At 40.4% G+C, this 24,920-nt stretch overlaps 1 protein-coding gene across 1 annotated transcript in view; it reads right to left on the bottom strand.

Moving 5' to 3' along the window:
- ADCY2 (adenylate cyclase 2) overlaps positions 1–24,920 on the bottom strand; it is a 4,311,002-nt gene that overhangs the window by 54,219 nt on the left and 4,231,863 nt on the right. Inside the window, exon 24 of the mRNA XM_044065410.1 lies at positions 17,946–18,070. Coding sequence (XP_043921345.1) covers positions 17,946–18,070 — 125 coding nt within the window. The remainder of the gene's footprint in view (positions 1–17,945; positions 18,071–24,920) is intronic.

Below are 24,920 nucleotides of genomic sequence, written 5' to 3'. Positions count from 1 at the left end.
CACCTCATATGCCCTGTATCAGGTGGTAACCTCCCTAATGTGGGGTGGAAACTACTAGATGTGGTCATCACCAACATGGGCAACAGGTGCACCACAGCAGAGGTTAATCGGTTATTGGTTAGATCTGGCCATGAACTTTTCACTGTTTCCACACCCTAGCATCTCCCCCACCCACGGATACCACAGTGTATACCTTTCCTACAGCTAAATTTACACTACTAGTGACAGGGGTGGGGGGTTTCACAGCCCCCACGCTAAGGGGAAACACTGCTCAAGATACAGATAGATTTACAAATGCAGTCTATAAGCACCTACATGGATGTATGGATCATGCCATCATTGGTAAACCAAGACTCACTCCTCCTAGACAAGGGTCTGGTGGACCTCTGCAATAAACAGGCTATACTACAGAAGTAAGACAGTGTTCCAGACACACAGCAAATTCCACAAAGGGCAGACATCTGTGACCACTATTAGTATGATATGTAGGTCCCTCATGACATCATCCAAGGCTAACATCAGCAGGAGAACACGCAAGGATTTGAAAGATAACCACAAAGCCTTCTTTGGCTATGTCAAGGATCTACGTGGTGACACACAGATTTGCACTGTGCCGGTGAAATATAGCACAAACTATGCTGACCTTACTGATATCGCCAACATCCTTGCAGATACATTCAGTGCATACTTCACCCCCTAAAGAGCCCACAACACTTCCCGAAAGGTACAGTATCCCAACCATCAGAGATACACAGGTGGAAATGGCCCTCTCTAACAGCAGAACACAGCATCAATGGAGTCAGATGTTGACCCAGACTGCATCTTGCAAACTGTACAAGACAACCTGCCCCCGACCTAATTAAGCATTCCTACCTCAGCCTCTCCACAGGCTACATGCCCATACAATGGCGCGTGGCAACGGTTATTCCACTCCATCAAGGTGAAATCACAACTGACCATGGTAACTACCACCCCATAAGCCTGACTAGCCTGGTCTGCAATGATATGGTTCATATCTGCATGGCACTCATTAACAATGACATTGGTAACCTTCGAACACGTGACCCAACTCAGGTAAGCTTGGTTGAGTGCAGTTCATGCCTACTGAACCTGTTTGACGTCTTACATACAGTCACCAAGATGTTAGATGTTGGGGGAGGTGGTTCACACATACTACCTGGACCTCACCAAGGCGTTTGACACCATGCCCCACTCAGGTATTATTGATAAACACACCAGCCTGTACATTCACCCATACATCACAGGTTGGATTGCCAACGGGCTTACACACAGAACTCACATGGTACGACTAGCGGTCTCCAGGTCCAACTCTTGAACAGTCAGGACTGGTGTCCCACAGGTCTCAGTCCTGGGAGCCCTACTGTTTGGCATATACATCTCAGATGTACAGGCAAACACAGGTGGACTACAGCAGACCATGTCTGGTAATGACTGCAAACTGGGAGCCATGACTGATAGTCCAGCTGATACGGACATTCCTCAAGGGGCCTCACAGAGAACGTCACAGGGTGCCAATGACATGGTCTTCAGCCAAGTGCCACTAACTGCATGGTCATTACATTGTGGAATTGGCACCCACATCTTAACACATGAGCAGCAGCCACTTTAATACAGACGAGGTAATGGGGTATCTGGGGACTAAGGTAGATAGTGATCTCCCCTTTGACAATCATATCTCCACAGTAGTCAGGACATCCTTCTATGTAGGCCATCTGATTACTAAAGGATTCCCATCTAGACATACTGGGGTTATAGTGCTCCTTTACTCATCACTCATCAGTCCCATCATAGGGTATAATAACCCATGTAGGATGTACCTCAGAGGACACGTCCAACAGCTGGGGGGTCCACGAATGTACCTCACCAAGGGGAATACTGGTCTCCAACATATGGCCTATGCAGCCAGACTGAATAAAATCCTGCTTTACTCAGTGGCATCTCGTTTACTCAGAGATGATCTCAGCTGGCCAACACAGCCATGTCTAACTCAGGTTTGATGGATATGCTCCACCTATGGGAATCCATGTCACAGTGAGCCACACACTGTAGTGAGCTGACCTTGCCACAACAATAACCGGAAGATGCTGGAGGGACAGCTTCCTGTCACAGACAATCCCCATACTTTGGAACAACATCCCTAACTACATTATACAGAGCCCCTCACTAACACTCTGCAAGAGAAACCTTAAAGGGTGGATGGGGAACAGTAGCTGCACCGCAGGGATCCCACCATTGGCTCTGCTCCACAGAGGGATGGTTAATGAATCAATGGGCTGGCAAAAGCTGACACATTTTGGGTGGCCTTATGAATGGCCTCTGGCAGTTGGCCAAGTATCTGCCCCTAACCCCCCCCCCTCACACTCTCCCTCTTTCTCATTAAAACCTATACCCACTTCCACTATAAAGAAACTCCTTCTGAAACTGAAGCCATGTACTAATGCTCCTGATAACATCCCTTCTTACTTTCTTAGCATAGCTGCTGATGCAATTGCCTACCCTATTAGCATTTTAATCAACCGCTCTATCCTAGAAAGTACAGTACCCCAAATCTGGAAAAAGGCCTACATCATCCCTTTGCACAAAGAGGGCAACAATAACAATGTTACTAATTTCCGCCCCATTGCTATCCTGTCTCCCATCTCTAAAATCTTAGAAAAATGTATTCATCTTCAACTCCTTCCTTACCTTTTGGAAAATCACCTACTAACTCCCACACAACATGGATTCAGACCTAATCACAGCACTATGACTGCCCTCCTCTCCTTCCTTCAAACTGTTAACAAAGCACGCGACTCTTGCCAAATTGTTTCTACCCTACTACTCGACCTCTCTAAGACCTTTGACACTATCTCTCATAACCTGCTACTAACCAAACTCTCAAGACTTAACCTATCTCCCTCCTCCTTGAACTGGTTCTCTAACTACTTATCTAACAGATATCAAGCAGTAATATAGAAAAAGGCCACTTCCTCATTTCTAAACACCCCTACTGGGGTACCACAGAGGTCCATACTGGGTCCCCTTCTCTTTAATATATTTATAAATGATTTCCGCAACTCTATCCCATTCTCAGACATCATCCAATACGCAGATGATTCCACTATTATATGCTCTGCCTCTTCTATCCCCTCACTCCTAAAATTGACCCAAGAAGCTTTCACAACCACTGAGCAGTGAATGAAAAGAAATCACCTTGCTCTCAATGCCTCCAAAACCAAATTAATGCTATTTTCCCCCTCTAAAGCTGTCTCTTTTGACACAAACACATTCTCTATCACTAGTCAAAATAATTCACCTCTGGAACTAGTGTCAGAGACCAAGCTACTTGGGGTCCAAATTGATAACCAACTCAAATTTAACTCTCACCTACAGCTAAATATCAAAAAAGCCCACCAAAACTTGGTATGCTGTACCGGCAAAATAAATACCTCACACCTGCTGCCAAAATCACTCTCTCTACTTAATTTCTTATCCCCTCCCTTCTCTATGGAGCCCCACTCCTAACTAATCTACAGTCCTCGCTAAAAACCCAACTTTCCTCTTGCTATAACAAAATCGCCAAGTTCGCTACCAACCACAAGTCCTCCTCACACCACTGTTCCTCTCTCCATATACTAAAATGGCTAGAGCTTCCCAACTATCTCACATACACTCAACTGACTCTTGCTCACAAACTCATTTTCAACTCCTCTCTCTGTCCCTCCCTTTCATCAGCTTTTAAAATGCACCTTCCTGATAGAATATTGAGGTCCAACAATCAAAATCTATTAGAAATCTATAAACCCACTTGTCCCCCAGGGAAAAATCTTCTATCTTTTGTCCTTGCCCGCCTTTGGAACTCTCTACCATCATCCATCCGCACCACCCCCAACCACTTTATTTTTAAAAGATCTCTTCTTTCCCACCTAGTATCCAAGTGGGAATGCTCTTGCTCCCACCCTACATAGCTAATTTACTTGCAGTTGCCATCGTCCTTCTTTGCCTTGATTCCTCGTGCATTCTTCCTGATTATTTACCCATAACTAATATACATTATCATTTCATATTATAGGGAAAACTGCACTAGGTCTCACCTCCTAAGTGCTTCCTTCATAAATTTCTGTTACTTCTCAGAAGTTTCATTCAGTATTTCAGAATATGATACAAACTCAAAATATTTTTTTCATGGAATATTCTTTACTATCTATAATCTATTAATTTTATCTATTGTCCTTTCATAGTTATTTCTTCTGTATTTACTTGAAATTGTTTTCTGGTGTCAGAATATTTTGTATTATTATATAATTTGTAATTTGTTATAGTTTTGTATAACTAGTATGAATTACTTTTTTGTAACATACTTAGTTCTGGAGCTTTTCTCCCCAGGACTCCATTGAAAATGGGTTCTTTGGCCCAATGGACTATCCTGGTAAACCAATTGCATATAAAATAAAATAAAATAAATAAAAGTACCTACCTATGAATCTATACATACAGTATCTGCATATGCTGATAGCTTAATTTACTGTTCAGGTATTGACTTACCTTGTGCCAATGGCTGTTGTGTGTGCAATAGCTGAGGGCTGCCTATGTTGGATGTACACAGTAGACTGCCTATACATGACAATTTACAGGTAGTCTTGTGTGTGTGCAATCCATATTTACTGTGTGCAGGTGGAGAAAGGTGTCAGTCCCTAGGTGCCTACACTGTCAGTGTGTTTGCTATACATTCCCTCTTTGCCAAGACATGGGCATACTGGGCACGCCTCTGTCTGCCTACTGGGGCTGGCTCAGGGTGTTCATGGTCTGAGTACCTCTGTGCCTGTGGGGCCCTTGGCAATGGTGGTGGGCTGTGAGGGCCTTCACCATTCTGTCCCTGCTGCAGCTGTTTCTGCAGGATCATATTGTGTAGCATGGCACACACTATGAAGATGTGGGCACATGTGCCTGGAGAGTACTGCAAGGCTCCACCAGATATGTCCAAGCAATGGAACAATGATTTCAGCATCCCAAACACATGCTCTATGATGATTCTGGTTTGTGTGTGTGCCTCATTATTGTGTTCCTGCATGGGTGTGTGTGCATTTCAGATGGGAGTCATCATCCACGGTTCCAGTGCATAGCCAGCATCCTCCACCAGGTGGCCATTTGGGATGTCACCCCTGGCAAATAACCAATACAGCTGTGAGGCATGCCAGATATGGGAGTCGTGATAGCTTCCAGGGCTGCCACCACACACATCCATGATAATGCCCTGGGCATTGCACACGACTTGGCAGTTGATGGAGGGGTATCCCTTGTGGTTTATGTAGTGCCTACCCTACTCACCGGGTGTTGACTTGATGTGTATGTGCATGCAGTCTATTGCACCTAGTACCTCCAGGTATTCTGCCACATAGTGGAAGAGACGTATATTGCTGGCCAACTCCTCCTGCATTCGGGGGAAGTATATGTGCTCATTGGCATGTGGCAACATGGCATCCAGGAACTGGTGTAGTACCCTGGATGCTGATGCCTGTGAGATACCCATGATATCCCCAGTTGGTCTTTGAAAGGTACCTGTAGCTAGTATTCTCAGGCTTACACATACCTTCGTATCCACTGGGATGGGTTCCCCTCTGTTTGTTCTGGCTCTGAGGTGTGGCTGGCACAGCTCCACAAGTTGCTGTAAGGTGTCCCTGTCCACCCTGTAATGCTCTACTATCTCCAGATCATGTAGCCCCTGGTAGGCTACCCTGGGTCCGAACACTCTCCTCCTCCTCTGGTGTCTGCAGTGGTCGTGTGCATCATCCTCCACACCACCTTCAGTCTCCAACACATGCTGGTGGATCACAGCTATGGCAGCCCCTAACATGTACATAATAAAAGTTCCCCGTCTGAATACACCACCGGTGCTGAGTGTATGGGAATACATAAATGTGTGTGAGGTGCTTTCACACTTTATAGTATTGTGCTATGGATGCTGTTGATGTAAGTGGGTGTGTATGAGCTATTCCAGCTGCTGTGTGTCTTAATTATGGGTTTTGCAATGAGTACTGCATGTGTGGGGCCTTTACTGTGGAGATTTACTTGCCTGCCTTGATTAATCTGCTGCCCTTTAATTCACTTTTAGACCTGGATCCCCTCCCATTATCAGGCATGCATCCACCTGCCACCTTTCTTGTTTTGTACTTTCCCTACCCAGTCATGGTGAAATGTGCCTTGTAGCTGATATACTGCATATCTCCTTTGTTCTGCTTTGACACTTTGCTGTTTTCTTTGCAGTACAGCCCCTCCCCTTCCCTGTTCTGCAGGTAGCTACTTGCAGCCTTGTTAGCTGTTGTCAATGGCCCACTGTAGGTTCCTAGGAATTAATTAGTCATTTGTACTTCAATTTCACTGCTGCAGCATTTCCTTATTTCTTTCCTATATCCTTCCTGTTTCAGCTGCAGTGTGCGCCGCACATACCCGTTTACCAGGTTTACATGCGTTTTCATCTCCGTTCACATGCATACTCGGTTACCTTGTGTACTCTCAGCTAAGCATAGCTATGGGCAGTTTGACACACCCCTATCCTGCAGTTTTGCCTAGCTAGGGGCAGACCGGTTTAGCAATGCTCCAATGTGCTTACAGCAATGGCGACACACCCCTCTCTTGATGTCATCTTTATCTCAAGGGCTCACCTCAGTGTTATAATGCTACGCTGTGAGGTGCATCCATACACCAGTGGGGAATCTGCGATTCACTATTACTTCTCTCATTTGCATGGCATTGCCTACTAATTCCTAGCTACTGCGCATAACACTGTCCCTGCCCCTTAGCAACCCTTGCGCCATGAGTATGGTGTAGTATGCCTGCCATTGACTATTATAGAGAAATCGTGATATGTGTTTCATTGCGGTTTTATTCTATATTTTTATATATTCCTTGTGATCCCCTTTGCGCTTCCACATCGCGATAGTGCGACTATATATATATTAAATGTTAATTTTATATTTTGTACATGTTTTTTTTTTTTTTTTTATGCCAATGGCTATATATTTAGCCATTGGCATATATTAACAATATAATACATGTGTTTGGTCGGCTGTCATGGCTCCAATTTAATGTTTACAAAAATGTAAACCGTTTTTTATGGTTTACATTTCTGCATGCTTACACTATGTCTGCACCACTTCCTGAATTGCTAAATACCTTCATTTGCATGCTACACTGCTGCAAATGGGGTAATTAGCATACAAGGCTCAGGACTGTGCGGGTGTAGCGTATGCAGGTAGTGCACGTGGGAACGGCTCGTACCTGAATCGCTCGGCAGCCATCTTTGGTGTTAGAAGGCTGATGCTATGCCTGCACCTGGAGCAAGAATCATGAATACCAGGGAGAGTTACATTACATTTATACACAAACAGTAGTTACATTTTTATTTACATTTATACACAAACATTAGTTACATTTATACATACATATGCTAAAATTTTACAAAGATGGAAGTTACTAAAGAGAAAGTACATGTGGAACTTAGTAGATTGTACTGGTAGCAGTTATGTATAAAAATTGTTTTGTCATTTTAGTAAGAGGCTCAGAATATTATGTTTAAGGAGAGTATTTGGATAGTATTGTACAGTGCAAAAGTTTTAACCCTGTGATGAGCAGGTACAGGACAAGGTTTGGTTAAGATGTTGTTTAAGCAGTGGTTTAAAACTACTGAGTTTGACGGAGAGTTTTCAACACATTGGGAGTAAAGTGAGTCTCCTGTAACATTATTTGATGTATTTGTCAGTAATAAGAATTTGTTACTAGAACGGAGATCCCTTGATGGACAGTAGATAGAATGGAGGTCCCTTGATGGACAGTAGATAGTAATAAGTTTTGTAGTGTAGGGCATTTTTCTGGATGATGAATCAGTTTGTGTGCTCGTAGTCAGTTGTGAATATGTTAAACATTTGTGCAGTTCATGCCAGTTTAATTGCTTTACGTTAAGACAATGATGGGTCCTATGAGGGAGACTGGTGGCAAATTTAGCTATTTTGTTGTAGCAGGAGGCAAGTCTCTTTCTTTGAGTATTGTTTATGTTTGTTAGGATAGGAGTGGCTTATAAGAGAGTTGGAATTAAGAAGGTAGTAGCTAGAATTTTTCTTGCAGTATCTGTAAGGAATCCATTGATCCTATATAGGCAACCTCATTTCTGGTGTGTTGATTTAATGGTGTGCAGTATACGCTGGTCATAGTTGAGATTGTCGTCTATTACAATATGTATAATTTTACTATGAGTTACAGTTTCAATGACAGCATTACTTGCTGAATTAACGGTAAAATATTGCTTTCGATTTTGGCAACTTTTCTGAGGTGAAAAGCATTAACTTAGTTTTCTTGAGGTTGAGAAGGAGGCTTGATTCTTTGAGCCAGGTTTATACAGAGGAGAAAGAGAGAGGAGGAGAAATGAAACTAAATGCAAAAAAAATGCATAATTATTCCCTTTGGGAAAGCATATAATTACATTAAGCTAATAACAATATAGACAGTACCTCCATAAAAGTAGAACTAGTGGTACGTGATCTGGGTACTCAGGTTGATAGCAATCTGAACTTCGACAACTATGTGCTAGCACTGGTGAGGAAGTCCTTCTATGTGGCACAACTCATATGTAAGGATATGGCATCCAGATTAAAGGATATTATAATTCCATTGTATTTAGCCCTCAACAGACCAGTAATTGAGTACAATGCACCCTTTTGCATGACACCTCACCAGACATCTGCAACAGCTGGAGCAACCCCAGAGGGCTCTCACCAGGAAGATATGGGGTATAAAAACAAGTTATATGTGGAAAGACCAGTAAACCAATGAAAAATGGCTCCAAAAAAAAACTGGAAACTATAAACCAAACGAGCAGCCAAATAAGAGCCGAAGTGGATGAACGTAGTTTATTCACACAAAATACACAGAATGAACGCTACAAATAATACAATTGCGTTTTCATATAAAACACTTCTTCAGATGCTGTAAACACATGTAAATCATCTCATTTATATACTATGACAACACTCAAACTAAATTTACTATTGGATAGCCAATCAACCTCATTAATATGGATAAAATAAAATTAAATAAAATTTTTAAAATTCAACTATTTGTAAAAAATATTAAACTCATCCAGTCAAATACTATAAAATGAAATGATATTAATAACATACCCTATCAATTTTTAAAAATATTTGTTCTAAAACAAATATATATAAATTTAATTCATTGTCAGATGTTCTGTAAACACAGTGAATTACTGACCTCTAGTGGAGATATAAGAGACAACATGTTTGTAACAATGTTACAGTTTAGCAGATCTCAGCTTTAATACTGATGTAATAGACAACATGTCATTGAGTCTGGGTTCCTTGGTGGCTTCTAAAATGATTTGCCAATATAGTTCCCGGTACTCTAATTTTGCTTCCCACATCCCTCCCCGTATCTCTTTTGGCACAATCTCCAGAGCAAAAAAGAAAAATTTTGCTTGTGTACATGTTAACTCATGTCGATACAATGCATTTCTGGAATTGGCCTTATTGATTTTATAGTGATGTTCATAAATTCTAGTCCTTAATTTACGTTCTGTTTTTCCGACGTAAAAGGAAGCACATTCATTACATGTAGCTAGGTAAACCAAACCACTACTGTTACAATTTGCATACCCCTTGCTCGTTATTACTCTATTTCTACTAGAAATTTCAACTGAGGATGCATTCATGATGTGCCTACATTGGGAGCAAGCCCACATTTGTATGTACCATACTTCGTGCGAGTATCAGTATGTCCTTTTCCAACCCTATACTCAAAAAGATTTTTAAAATTCATCCCCCTTCTATAGGTAAACTGTAAATGTCCTAGTACTGTAGATGTGATATCAGTGATCTGCATAAATTTGTCCCATTCCTGAGTAACTACCCTTTTTATAATGTTTGAGTCACCATTGTAATCTAAAATAAATAAATCCTTTTACTGATTTGTTTCTTTACAGGGAACCAAAGGTGAAGGTTCACTTATATCTTGACCCAATATGGGAGCAAACCTACTTTTCCTACCTACACTAACTTCGTCAATTAACTGCTGTATTAATTCTGTTGGATAACCTCTGTTCATAAACATGTCACTGATATTTTGACATTCCACTTTGAAATCTGCTTCTTTCAAAGTCATTCTGCTCACCCTGACCAACTGTCCCTTAATAAGATTTTTCTTTTGAAAATAGGGATGACCACTGTTAAAATGAAGATATGAATTTGAGAAGGTTTTCTTTCTAAAAATTTTGGAACAGAAGTTTCCATCTTCCTTTGAAACAGTTTGTGGTTTGGTTTACCTTGTTACATGTAATGAATGTGCTTCCTTTTAAGTCGGAAAAACAGAACGTAAATTAAGGACTAGAATTTATGAACATCACTATGAAATCAATAAGGCCAAATCCAGAAATGCATTGTATAAGTTAACATGTACACAAGCAAAATTTTTCTTTTTTGTTCTGGAGATTGTGCCAAAAGAGATACGGGGAGGGATGTGGGAAACAAAATTAGAGTACCGGGAACTATATTGGCAAATCATTTTAGAAGCCACCAAGGAACCCGGACTCAATGACATGTTGTCTATTACATCAGTATTAAAGCTGAGATCTGCTAAACTGTAATATTGTTACAAACATGTTGTCTCTTATATCTCCACTAGAGGTCAGTAATTCACTGTGTTTACAGAACATCTGACAATGAATTAAACTGATATATGTTTTAGAACAAATATTTTTAAAAATTGATAGGGTATGTTATTAATATCATTTCATTTTATAGTATTTGACTGGATGAGTTTAATATTTTTTACAAATAGTTGAATTTTAAAAATTTTATTTAATTTTATTTTATCCATATTAATGAGGTTGATTGGCTATCCAAAAGTAAATTTAGTTTGAGTGTTGTCATAGTATATAAATGAGATGATTTACATGTGTTTACAGCATCTGAAGAAGTGTTTTATACGAAAACGCAATTGTATTATTTGTAGTGTTCATTCTGTGTATTTTGTGTGAATAAACTACGTTCATCCACTTCGGCTCTTATTTGGCTGCTCGGTTGGTTTATAGTTTCTACGTGGAAAGAGTGAAAGCCCTGTCACTGTATTCTGTCTTCTACAGACTACTATGGGTCTGTCTGTGTCTTGCCTACAATGTAGTCTCCAATCTGGCCCTTATGGAAATGTTGCACATTCATAAAACAAACTGCACAAGGGTCACTAGTTCCAGGGATCTTAACCTAGCCTCTGACATGAATAAATCACACTGGAGAGAGAGTTACATCTTTAATAAACTACGTCTTCTGTCGAACAAGCTTCCCATTCCTGTGAAGTAAAGCCCTTCCCTGACCCTCTGCAAGTGCAACCTAGATCAATAGATGGGTGTTCATAAATTTACTCTTGGGGTTTCACCCATGTCTTTCATGGACAGAGGCAGTCGGGATTAGATAACATAGGCTCATACCTCTGCAAACTTTGTTCACCTAGCTATAGAAAATTGGGAAACTCGGGTTAAATATGGCTAGGCTTGTAAGGGCTTTTGGGCCCTTAGCCTAGTAATCTCCTATGAACCTATTTACCTCTGACTTTCAAGTCTGTTTAGCAGTTGCTTAAGACTAACAAATAATGGACAGTAGCTCACTGATTCTGGGCAGCATTCTGTCTCTGTTTTCATTTGTTCAATATTTTCTTCACCGCTGCCAAGCCTCTTAAACCTCCACTAGACATACAAAGAGGAAAACAGAGGACGAATAGATCAACTGCTGGGCTGCTTTTCAAAGAAAGAATCACTTTACTTAAAGAAACAAATGAATACTGTTAAGTACTAACTTAATACAGTCCTTCTAGACAAATTCCCCCTTTCTGCATTAGGAAAAAAGTTCCCAGTTCTTTATCCTTGTTGGGTTAAATATTAAACTCAAATAATTTCCACTGTAACTGTTAATGTGTATATGCTTTTAAAACACTTTGCCTTTCATATCTCTGTTGCATTTCTATAAATCTATAAAATCTATAAAAACACTTTTTCCATTAGCATTCAACATTTTATATTTTTTCTGCATCTTTATAGAAAACAACTGCTGATTTTTATATTTTATATCTTTGCTGGATAATTGCTGAAAAATGGTATACATTTTATATAGTTTTTCACAGAAATAGCAAAAAAACTTTCAGATGGAAAAGTGGTTTAGCCAAAGAATGGTGTTTAACTGGAATTCATAGAAAGAACAATTATTTCCTAACTATTCTCTGACAGTTTTATATGTAGCCGAGATGCAATGATGGAGGCTGAACATTTCTAAGGTGCTCCTCTCAGGCTTTGGTATGTGTCTGAACTTCTTGTCGGCTAATAATTATTATACATTTATATAACTATATAAGAGTAGTGGAAATGTATGCAGTCTTAAGTATTGTGAAGGATGGAATCAGTGGTGGAGCCAGGAATTTACAGCAGGGGGCGCAGTCTGGAAAGTCAACCAGTGGGGTGGGAGGTGGTAAGTGGAATGCAAGGGCAGCTGCGGTGGTGCAGCGGTTAGTGTTGCCACCTCACAGCAAGAGGTTCTCCGGTTCAATCCTCGGCTGGGGTGCCTTCTGTGCGGAGTCTGCATGTCCTCCCTGTGGTCGTGTGGGTTTCCTCTGAGTGCTCCAGTTTCCTCCAAAAGACATGCTGTAGGTGGACTGGACACTCTAAATTATCCCTAGGTGTGAGTGTGTGCCTTCTTTGGAAGGTTGGGCGCCAAGCTGGCAACTCGACACTGTAAAACTTCACTGCCAATCATGGGCGGACAGATGATCTGCTGTGGCGACTCCTAACTGGGAAAAGCCAGAAGAAGACGCAAGAGTCATGCAGGATAAGTTGATTCTTCCCATTGAACAAGGGGGTTTAGAATTACTTGTTTTGAAGGGATATTTTACGCTATGCAGTCAAGGATCACATATCTAAATATGTCTATAGCTATACACATATGAAACGCAAGTTGAAGGTTATAGATCAAAGTGGAAAGGGATACTGATAATGAAACAGTGGGAGGGGTTTAAAGAAACAAGGAGATAGTAGGATTTTGAATGCAGGTTCTCAAGCAGAAGAATTACCACAAACATGCAGAATATTATGTTTATAAAGTGGTCGAAAGTATCCTAAGAAATAAGTCAACACATGAATATATAAAGGAGATTTTTACAAATAGGAATGACTGCAGGTAGAGCTGTTCTGGGTGCAGTCTCACCAAAGTTATGTACAGCAAGATTAAGCATCATTATACAACGGTAGCTCATTAACATTTAAAAACATGCATGCTGATTGGTCAACCCAACCAGCATGCCCGTTGAAAATTGAGCATATATCAATAGAAAAAAGTCCTGTTGCTCAATATTTCTTCTATTAATATATGCTAAGGCTTTACAGCTTTCTTGAGCTGAGAGGTACATACAGAAGGCAGAAAAAATACAAGCAAAATCAGGAATGTTATGCAAAACTAAAGAAACGTACTTGATTTTTCTTATATTTTTGCCCTGTCTCTCTCGTAACTCTAAACTGTCCAGATTTCACATTTTTTTTCAAAAAAGAAAAGAAAAGAAGCAACAGAGATCTTCCTTTCTCCATTGCTTGCTTTTCAAAGCACTGATGTACTGTGTAAGCATGGGAATGTAAGTCTCATATGCATGTGCAGTACATCAGCAAAGTGGCAGGATAGGAAACAACACAGAACAACATCATGGCACCATTACACAAAAACTTTATTTAAGAAGAGTAAGTAATTTCTTTCTTAAATAATGTCATCGTATAATAGCTCTATAACTGCCTCTTGGGACTGATTTATTGAAGTTTTGCCCATAGTTGCCTTTGTTTAATCACTCGGGCTTCGCCCTCGTTATTAAACCATACCAACTGTGGGTAAATCTTCAATATACCACACACACTCATCAGTTATTGCTATATTAAATTCCAGTCCTTAGACAATGCATTCTGACATTTTGTCTGTGCTTGTAACCAGTGCTTAATTTGTTTCTAGTGATTCATTTTAGATATAATGATTCTTGGACCTTTTTCTGCCTTGGTTGTCACTACCTTCCTGTGTGTATTGTTCTTTGATTACTGTAACCGAAGTTCATAACTTTATTAATAAATAAGATCAGTGCACTACCCTGGTAAACAAAAATTAAATAAATATATAACTTTGCATTTCAGTATACTGGAAATCAGTTGTCATTTCTCTTCATTCCATCAGACTCACACTCTCTACAGTATCCTTATCCAGACAAAACAGACAAAAACAAAAGTCGTAGTATAAGCCTCAGCAAGTCATTCATTTAAAATGGATTATTAGAAATCTGGTAACCAGGTAGTTGCATGATTCCAAAGCTATTTTCTTCAGGCAGAGTACATGATTCTATAGTGCTCCTGTCAGTTAGTGAAGCATTAAAAATTAACACATTTTAATTGAGCATATGAGCATTTGATTTTGCAAATAATTAACAGCAGTAATGTCAAATTACTTTTTCAAAGTTAAACACCATATAAGTAAAAGGCTATTTAAAGGTCTGAAGATTGCACCCTGTAGATTTCTGCATTCCAGTTCTGTAAACACTCACTCTTTTCAAATATGCACACTGTTTTTGTTTGCTTAATTTCTCCAGGAGTTCTGGGTTTCTAATACCATGGCTGGAATGGACCCCATTCCTAAGTCAGGGCAGGGTATGATTACAGTTCATGAAATTAGTATTGTTTCAGTCTTTGATATTAGCCAAGAATGCCCAGAAGTGCCTCCTTCTGCAGTTAATACAAATTTGCATGTATTGGTAGCATATTTAAGTACAATTGTAAATTATTTTTATATTAGTTCTGTTGCTCCTACTACTATTGGAACTGCCTAGATATCTTTCTTTCATACGGCTCTCCTTTCTGCTTGCAAATCTTGGTATCTTTTGATTTAGTGTCTCTATCTCTGTATGTCAGATGCTGTATTTTGTCTATATAGGTGTTATACATGTTTTGAAGTAACACAAGTGTTTTGAAGTCCACCCACTGACCAGTAAATGCAACTAATGTGACTCTGTCAAGACTGGAAACCAGAGAATAGTAGATCTTGCACTTGCTATTGCCATTTACTTGGTAAATGCTCCACTCCCTGAAAACTTCTGAGGTTTTGGATGACGTAACTATTCAAGTGGAAAAAAGCAGGTTTCTTCAGAATTTCTACCATAATATTCAATACTTCAGGATGGACTACAGAGAGGAGGAAGCCTTCACTGAGGGTCCAGTGCTAATATCCTGCCTACTCCTGTGATTGACTCAGCCGCATTGGTCTCAAACCACAGTCCTGCCCAACAGTCAATGTGCTATAATATCCTTTAAAAACTGCTTGTATTTTTTTTTCAAACTAATCCTGCAGATTTTTGCAGAATGCACCTGTGTACATAAAATCTGGACAGAACAACACAAAAAAATAATGGTGGGGGCCCCAAATTCAGGGCTAGATTTAAAAAAAACCTAAAGTTGTTAGAATAACAGGTTTTATACTAACATGTACATTCTGAAAGATATGACGATAGAAAGGTAAACGTATACTATCTAGTAAGTCGCACTCACATTCCTCAGTGATTTGCCAAAAGAAAAGAGTGAAACTGTGAGTGGAAAAAGCTGTACATTCTGTGAAAATCTGGACAGGTCAGATATGCCTTTAAGAGTTACTTCTCCTAAAAGTAAACAGCCACAGTCCACCTTTGTAATCAGTGGAGCCCCCCCAAAACTCCCAAACCCCAATACCACATTGTGACAGCATAAACTGGGTGTTAAGCACAATAACAATGAGGCAAGAATGTAACTGATACTGAAGAGTCAGTATGCACTGTGCACATGGCAGACACACAATGTAAGTAATAAACTGCTTGCTGCTACCTGCAAAATAAAACAATAGAATAAAGTAAAATAAAATAAAAAAAGAAATTCCAATTTGTCTGTAGGGGAAATATTTAATAGTGCTGGTGGTGCAGAGCAGTGCATTTCCACCATGCACAATGCCACATGGTTTAAACTCTGCCTCAAGTAAAAAAAAAAAAAAAAAACTATGCTTCCAGAACAATCAAGAGCCAAATCTCTCTGCCACACTTTCCCATCTAAAATAATGGCAATAAGCATCAATCCAATGAACACTTGCTAGTCTCTCGCTCTCTGTCTCTCTAGGAGGTAGTTCTTTCAAAAATAAACAACAGTTATCATCAGCCACAATAAATTACAACCAATGAATGGATTGGACCCCCCCCCATCCTTCTCACTCAAGTCTAGCGAAGATGTAGAAATTTGCACTGTAACAGTAATGATGAAAAAATAGGCTAATTAAATGCACACTGGTGGAAGGGAATGTTGAGTCAGTCTGCTTTAACTAAAACATACCTTATGCAGAACTGATTGCACACATAAAACTACAAACTCAAAGTGTAATGTTTGATTTCCAGTGTCAGTTAAAATGGCTGTTTAATTTAAAAATGTGTGGTTCTGTCATTGTTCTGGAGTACATTTTGCATTTTCTGTTATATATCACTGACTGAACATGTCACATTTTTATATCAAAACATCATTTCTTTTGAATTTGGTTTTGACGTTAATAATCTTTTCAGGTAAAAGCCATAATTGCTTTTAGTCAGTAAAGGTTATTTATATTGTTTTGGGGATATCAGAGGGTGTGCCTAAACAAATGAACTTTTTCAAGGAAAACTCGAGTGTTAGAGATGAGTAGTTTACACCAAGAAATTATTATACATATTGCACACAAACAATAAGTGGGAACGTTGCTGCATGTGTTCTGTACATGATTTAAAGCTGTAGCTAAAATAAGGTAAACAAAGTATATAGACTTCTATTACCTAGCATGCAGAAGAAAATGCCATAGATTGCATCAACACATTCTCTATTATTTCTGTTTTGTTTTAAGATTTCCCATGTCTAGTACGATGGTTGCTAGGCATCTGTTCAGATAAGTACAACACTGATAGGCTCACATTTCAGGATTGACGAGCTGACAGAAAGGTGAACTACCTCCAGTAATATGTACATAAAGTGTTGTGCTACCTCACTTGCTAGCTACTGCCTTTAAAAAAATTACAAAAATTAAACTTACAATTTCAATTTTCCAAATGCTGAAGAAGATGGTAGTGCAATGTAAAAATGCAGCTTGCAAGTAGAGAAGACAAGCAGTTCATTTCAAACACCAGTGCCATATACAGACATACAGTTAAAATTTCTCATTTGGTAGTTAGCTAACCAAAATGGTGCCAGATTGCATTGTACATTTGTATTTATGCCCTTGTTACACTCAGGATTGTCAATCTTGGTTTCCTCACTCCTGATTGGTTGTTGCCTTGCATTTCTTAAGTTACATTTAACCATTCAGCTGCAAGCGGGGGCAGGAGCATTCCAGACTGCGTGAATTCTGGATTCTTCACGGAGAAACTGGACAACCAGACTGCATGCTTGATTTTTGGATAATCCAGGAAAAAAAACAAGAACAAGTGGTATCCTTACTCAACATGCAAACACAAAAAAAAAAAAAAACAAGCAAGAGAAAGTTGAAATGGATTCCAATTTCAACAAAACATAGTATTTTTTTATGCCAGTTACTTGTGCTGCAGGCTTGTGTCACAGGTTTAAAAAGGAGAGGCGCTTGCCCCAGCGCCAAGGCCTAAATCCACCACTGGGAATAATATATTTTGCACCACTTCTACCATCTTTTACATCTACGTCTTTGTACTTAAATTGCAATGAAATCAGTGGAAACCATTAAATGCAAATTTGCAATAAAATCAGTAGAAACCATTAAATGCAAATGTTACTGATGAAATATTTTACCATCTAATGATAAGTATAGATTTGCTGCAAAAAAAGAATGGAAGATGTAGCAACTGTCCCCATTACAACATACCTGTATTTTCTCTAGTACCCCTGTGCTTTCCATTCTACTTGCCACATTCACGGTGTTCCCCCATATGTCATATTGTGGTTTCTGAGCACCGATAACACCTGCTACGACTGGCCCATGGTTCATACCTATGTGAAATATTAATTCACCATCAATATTTATATCAAAATGAGTACTGAAAATTATTCAGTCTTCAACATTATGGAATTCAACAACAGTGTCTTATGATACTGAAGAACACTGGCATTTAAGTTTGAGATAAGGCAGTACTATTCACTTTAGAGTACTTTGCCTTCTAGATCAGTTCCACAGAAAGCTGTCAGATAAAAATGCAACCATCTAATAATTTATAAAAGCAAGAATGTGTTGTTATTCATAAAATAAATGTATAATTGTTAAGTATACTAGCATGCTTTCATATACACAGTTATACATGTCACCATTTCCTTAATTTTGTGGTAGGACTACAAAGTGACTTCTTAGAGCACACAAACATGTATGCACAAGTCCTGCGCTGACTGACATAGTTTGACTTCTGCCTTTCACTTCTCCATTCCTAAAGAAAAAGAGCAGTCAGCCTTTCTGAATTTATTATTTTCTTAAATATAAAGCACAGTACAGTACCTCACAGAAAAAAAAAACTCTTCCACATTCTTGCATTATATTTTACCTACTGCATATTCTAATAATGTCCATGTATCTACGAGTTTTAACTATTACTTCCTTAATACTTTTTATTTTCTTTCTCATCTTAAATAATTATCTTTGGTGCTCCTCTTCAAACAGGAATGAATTCTCCATGTCATTAACCTTCCTAGTATAATTCATTTTTGTCAAGAGGTTGCTGGACTTGTTTTTATATAAACCTTGTTTTATATGTTACTGGTGTAACCATGCCTTGCTGCAAATGCCATTTCTCAGTTTTTTTCCTTATATCCTCAGATGACTGCTAAGATGGCATTTCCACATCAGCCATGTTCTTCACTCTACATTTACTGAGCTATTCATTTTGAATATCATTAAACCCACTGCCTGTGCATTGTCCATCTCTGTACTGCATTTAATACTCATTTCCAAAAAGGGCTTGTCACTAGACAGCACCACGAAATATGGCAAATTCACATACCAAATAGATCTAGTTTCACAAACTTACCATTCTTATGTACCATATGAACAGATCAGAGTAAAGAAAGTTATATTCTTTCAACAGCCTTTGGTTTGGATTCTCCCACTCATCCTCTGATATTCTTTTCTGAAGTCCTTTCTGCCGTTTCCCCATAACTGGTGTCTTAGTGTCATATATCTACTTATTGTTATTCCTCCCCACTGTCTAGCAGGTAGTGGATAAGATATTGCCATCAGCTTCCTTATTTTATTTTTATTTTATTTTTCTACAACTTACTATTTTCACTGTCTCCCTACTAGTGTTACCAGTCTCTTTTGTTGCGCACTTATTCTGTGTCCCAGTTTTCCTAAAGAGAACAATAATGAATATTCTTTTGCTTTAAAGGAGCAACTGTTGAATATTCTTCTGTATATGACAAGAACATGTATTTTAACCTTTTCCCATCATCTTGGGAATGCTATTAGTCCTTCTGGACATTCTGTTCTAACCCACTACTGAAGAAAGATGAGTAATCTCTGTAAAATACTCGTTTTATATTTTTCTGTGTTACTTATATTTTCATATTGTTTAATCCTAATTTATTTGTTTGTTTATTTCCCTTTGTTAAGTGGGCTAGTTTAACTGAATGAAAGCCTTTTTTTTTCAGTGGAAGCCTGAGAAGAAAATAGCCAAAAACAGACATATAATAATACAAAAGTCAGCCTAGATTCATAATATTTATAACAGTGATGCTATTCATTCAGTCTGCCTGATCTGATTGATTGATGCCAAGTTGCTCTTTAGATCTAATCCAGTCTTGCTTGTACAGCAAGACCTTGAGCTCCTTTAGGATTTTCCCTTCCATAACCACCCTGTACACACTGGTTCTCCTCAGATCTTGTTTGCTACCTTTAGAGTATGACTAGACATTCAACTGCTCAAAATTGTACGGTAACTTTTTTCAGACTCTTTTCCTTATGTCTACAAAAAAATATATCCTTTGGTAGCTTGTATTGCATATTGCTGAATTTGTCCTTATTTTATTTCCAGAGTTGTTTTTTGTATATTTAGTAGTAAATATGGACAAGCGTGATAAGCCAGAGAAGAGCTTCGGATAATATACAAAGTGTGGTCACAAAATTAAAATTCCATCCCAGGCTAGTCACAACCCTTGTTTGGTGTGCCTGGGACCAGAGCACTTCTCTGTGAATTGTACCATTTGCAAGGCTTTGGATCTTGATTTTTGGCTGACCTAAGGAATACACTTATATTGAAAAGTCTTCTCCCCAAAATCATCTGTGGAGAAACTAGATAAGAAAAAAAATACAAACCAAAAGATAAGTACACCAACTCCAGAAAAAGGAAAGTTGACAAATCTGGTCCATCCTTGACACCAAAGGCTCCAAGAATGAAAGCAGTACAACATTCTCTGTCACCCATTACTTTGTGGGTGTCCCCGCCATCAGTTCCACTTTTATATGAACCAATATTGATTAGATTTAAATCTCTGAAGCCTTGTGCAGTAGGCATTCATCATCATTCTCTTTCGGCTTTTCCCGTTAGGGTCCACAGCGCCACATTCATCTCCTTCTTTCCATTTGCCTCTATCCTCTGCATCTTTCACCAACACCAACCAGCCCCTCCCCTCTCTCCCCATTCCATAAACCTATTCTTTAGGCCTTCCTCTTCCTCCTTTACCATCCAGCTCCATCCTTTATCATCTTTTTCCCCATACCCCCCCCTCTCCTCCACATGTCCAAAAAACCAACAATCTCGCTTGTCTTGTCTTCTGACTGTCCCAAACTGTCTGACCAATACTAATCCTCCCTATCCTATCCATCCCTATCCTAATCATAGTCACACCACATCTAAAACTCTTAAACTCTTTAACTCTGCCACATCCAGCTCTGACTCCTGCCTTTTGTCATACCCATATAACATAACCCATCTAACATATCACCCCTTTCACTACACTCTTGTAGACCTTCCGCCTGTCACCTTCACCCACCTTCACTCTCCCTACCTTCACCCCTGCCTGTCTCCTGCACTTTCACTCTTTCTTCTCCTCTCTTCTTCACCTCTCTTCACCTCCAAACATAACCACTCCCACCAACTCCACCTACTTAAACTCTCCCTACCTTCCCCTCATCTCTCCCCTCCCTCCTCATTTCCTCACACACCCTCTCTCTCAGCCCTACACACCCTCATTCCTCTGCTCCTCTGACTGATATCTCCCCTTCCTCCTTCTCCTCCTCAACCTGACCTCTCACTCAGATCCTCAAACATCATATTCCTACTCAACATCACTCCTGTCATGTCATCTGTCTGATCTCATCCACACAACCTGTCCTGTCACACTGATCTGTCAAAAGGACCATCACCACACCTCCACTGAAAGGACTCCAGACCTCATCCTGATCTGTCACCACCACCACAGTCACTCCCACTGTCACACCCCCTGTACCACCTGTACCACTACACTACCACTCATCTGCCTCCAATACACTCTCTTCTCTTCTCTCTAGGCACCCTGTCACACTCCCTTTCTACAAGTCCACAAAGACGCAATGGCACTCTTTCTGACCTTCTCTGTATTTCTCCATCAACACTCTCAGAGCAAACATCAACTCTGTAACTTTCTTTCCTGGCATGAAACCATACTAATGAATCACTACTGCCTTTCTCTTAACCTCACCCCTCTTCTAACCTCCTCATCCACTACTCTTTCCCATAACTTCCCCTTCCTACTCTCTGCCTCATAACTTCACTCTGTTAATATCACCTTTTATCCTCTGGTTATTCCTCTAAACATCCTTTTCTTATTTACCCTTAAAGGTAGGCACCCTTTTTCCAAAATTTCATTTAAACAATCTAGTTAGAAATTCCACTGCCATCATCCCTTCTCCTATCCACCTCCATCATTCCCTCTGGGTACCTCCATGCTCCAATCTTCCTTCCATCTCTCTCTTCCCCCTGCCCATTCCTTTCAATCTTCATCTGTTTCCACTTCCTGATTCACTTATCCCACCATCATCCCTCTCTCTCTCTCTCTCATTCTCTTCATCTCACATCTCACTCTCTTTTCTCACTTTCCTCTCAATCTCATCTCTCAGCCTCTCTTTCCTATCCTTTCCCACACTTATCCTCTTTCTAGTATCAATCTTCTCTCTGTCCCTCTGCTTCGCCCTCCCCTGTCTTTTCTTTTCTCCCTAGTCCTGCTCCCTTCTCCTACATCAACTCTCCATCCTCCTTTCTCCCACCTCTCTCTTTCTTTGCGCCTCATCTCCTTGCTCTCTTCTCTTTTTCCATCCTCTCTTCTTTTTCTACTCATCTCTCTCTTTCTCATCTGTTTCCTCTTCCTCCTTCTTCTCTCACACTCTTCCCCTCTGCCACCTCTCCTGTCCCTGCTCCACTCACCTGTCAGTCTTCCTTCACCACCTTCCTACTGCTCCACACACACCTAGCACCTGTCTACCTTCCTCACCTACTCCCCAGCTCACCTTCCCATCTTCAACTAACTTCATAACACCTCCTTTCTTCTTCCTTCATGCCCTTCCACTTCATAATTCACACTTCCTCCCTTTTCTAACTTCACTTTCACCTTTTAACACACTCTCACCCTTCTTCCTTCCCTCTTCTTGATCATAATCTTCACCTACATTTTCCATATTCAACTTCACCTCTTACACACACCCACTTCTTTGGCCCTCTCTACCTCTCTTGTAACTGCCCTCCTACATAGTCCTCCTCCAACTTTGTGAGCATCTTCCATCTTCACCCATCCCTCACTCTTCTTAACAAATCATCTGACCTCACATCCTCATCTCCTCTTCGCACCATCCCACTACCCATACTCTCCCTCTCCCTCTCTCCTCCACTCTCCCATCCTTTCCTCTCCCACCCAATCACACTCCTCCACACCCTCTGTCCAACCATACCATGCACCCACCCCCAATCACTTCTTCATAAACTCTCACACCTTTCACAACTCACTCATTCAACTCATATTCATCATTACTTCTACCAGCAGCGGGCTTCATTCACAACACCATACTCACTTACTCTATTCATTTCATACCCTCATCATTTTCATCCACTATAAACATCACCACATTCCCACTCATGATAACACAAACATCCTTTGGCATTTCTCTCCTTTCACCACACACTTTCCCTCTTCCTACCCCATTGCTCCTGCCAACAACCTGTCCTTTCCTGCTCCATATCCACTCATCCTTCTTCCCATAATTCTTCCATCTGGCCCTTGGCACCCCTCCTCCTCTTCCTTCCTTTTTCTTTCATCCTCCATCCTTCCTTCCTGCCCTCTTTCATAAACCCTCCTTCTCTCCAGCTCCCTCCCCACACTGCTACTCCTCTAGCAGTCCTCCCATCCTCCTGCCTCCTCATCAGGCCCTCTTCTCCTCCTTCGTGCTCTTCAGCCTAAATTCCTGCAGCACCCTGTTGGCTAACAGTCGTTAGAACGGATGGCCTTGAACCCGCCGGGCCTGAACCGGCCATGAGGGGAATTGATCAGATTTATTTACAGACGTCCTTCCATCTCTTCCTTCCAGTCTGTCAGGTCCTTTAGATGTACCAGTGTTGCACATTAGGATCATATGATTAGAGTCTTTTTAAAGACCTCAGTTGATGTGGGTGTATATCCTAATGCTAGCAGATCTGGGATAAACTTTTGATGTAATGGAGAGGATGATTGCAACTGCTTAGAGAGCATTTGCTCAGCCTCCAGAAATATTGGCTCTAGCCCAGGATACTCAGTAATCAGTGTCTCAGACTACTCATTAGACATCCCAGTGTCAGAGCAGAACAGATAGCCTTAAACAACCTGCACAGCTTCATTATGTGTCCTCTGGGGAGTCAGATATCACCCAATGTCCCTAGAAAGAGGACATGCAGGAGGAGGCACACAGACTCCCTTACAGAGCTGCTGACATCAGACACTGATTCGAATGATCAATCTAGTATGGAAGATGCTACATTTGGCAAAATCTTGGAATTGATGAGACAGAAGAAATCATGGCCAACTGCCCCCCACCACCACTACAGGATGAGGAAGTGCTATGTGAGGCCTATTGTTCTGCACCCATTATCTCTTGGGTAGTACCCCCTGCCAACCATTTGATAGACCTGCCCATGAGGAGGGCATGGCAGGAACTTGAGTCCTCAGAAAATAATCTGAGATAACCTAAGACCCCCCCCCCTCGAGGTGAAAGCAGGAAAGAAAGACTCTTTGTCTGCCACAGGCTTCAAATTTGACACCCCTCAAAGATCACACAATAAAAATCAGAAGGGGACCAAATCCTTATGGTATCAGAAGCCCAAGCATCATCCATTTGATTCCACTTCAGACAGGGTTGACCAATGCAGAGATAGCCACTTCAATGGAAGTTGACCCACAGGTAGTAGAGATCCACAGAATCACTGATTCTGTGGGCCCTTTTCTTGCAAACAATACCAGAATCCCTCAAAGCTTGCCTAGCTGTTCCCATGTGGAGACAGTCGGCGACCATTTATATCTCCACTCCCAGTGTGGATGACATCACTCAGGGTGTTTGGATGAAAAAGAGAGAGATATATATTCAGAAGTGGTGATATTATACCCTTTTCTGATCCCCCACTCCCCGCCACTTCTGGACGTTCCACCTCATCAATATAAAGCAGCCAGAAGAGAAATACTTTTTTCTCTTGAGAAAACAGTCATCAAAAAGGTCCTAACAGACCAGAGAGGGACCGGAATCTATGTTAGATTCTGTTTAGTGCTAAAAGAAAACGAAGACCTTGTGCCCATTCTAGATCTTAGCAGCCTAAACTTACACTAGTTTTGTGAGCAGGGCTGTAGAGCTGAAATGGTTCAC

Source organism: Protopterus annectens, chromosome 3.part0 (genome assembly GCF_019279795.1).
Source record: "Protopterus annectens isolate FY-2018-M chromosome 3.part0, PAN1.0, whole genome shotgun sequence".
In the NCBI taxonomy this organism is placed as follows: domain Eukaryota; kingdom Metazoa; phylum Chordata; order Ceratodontiformes; family Protopteridae; genus Protopterus; species Protopterus annectens.
This window is presented reverse-complemented; position numbering and strand designations above follow the sequence as displayed.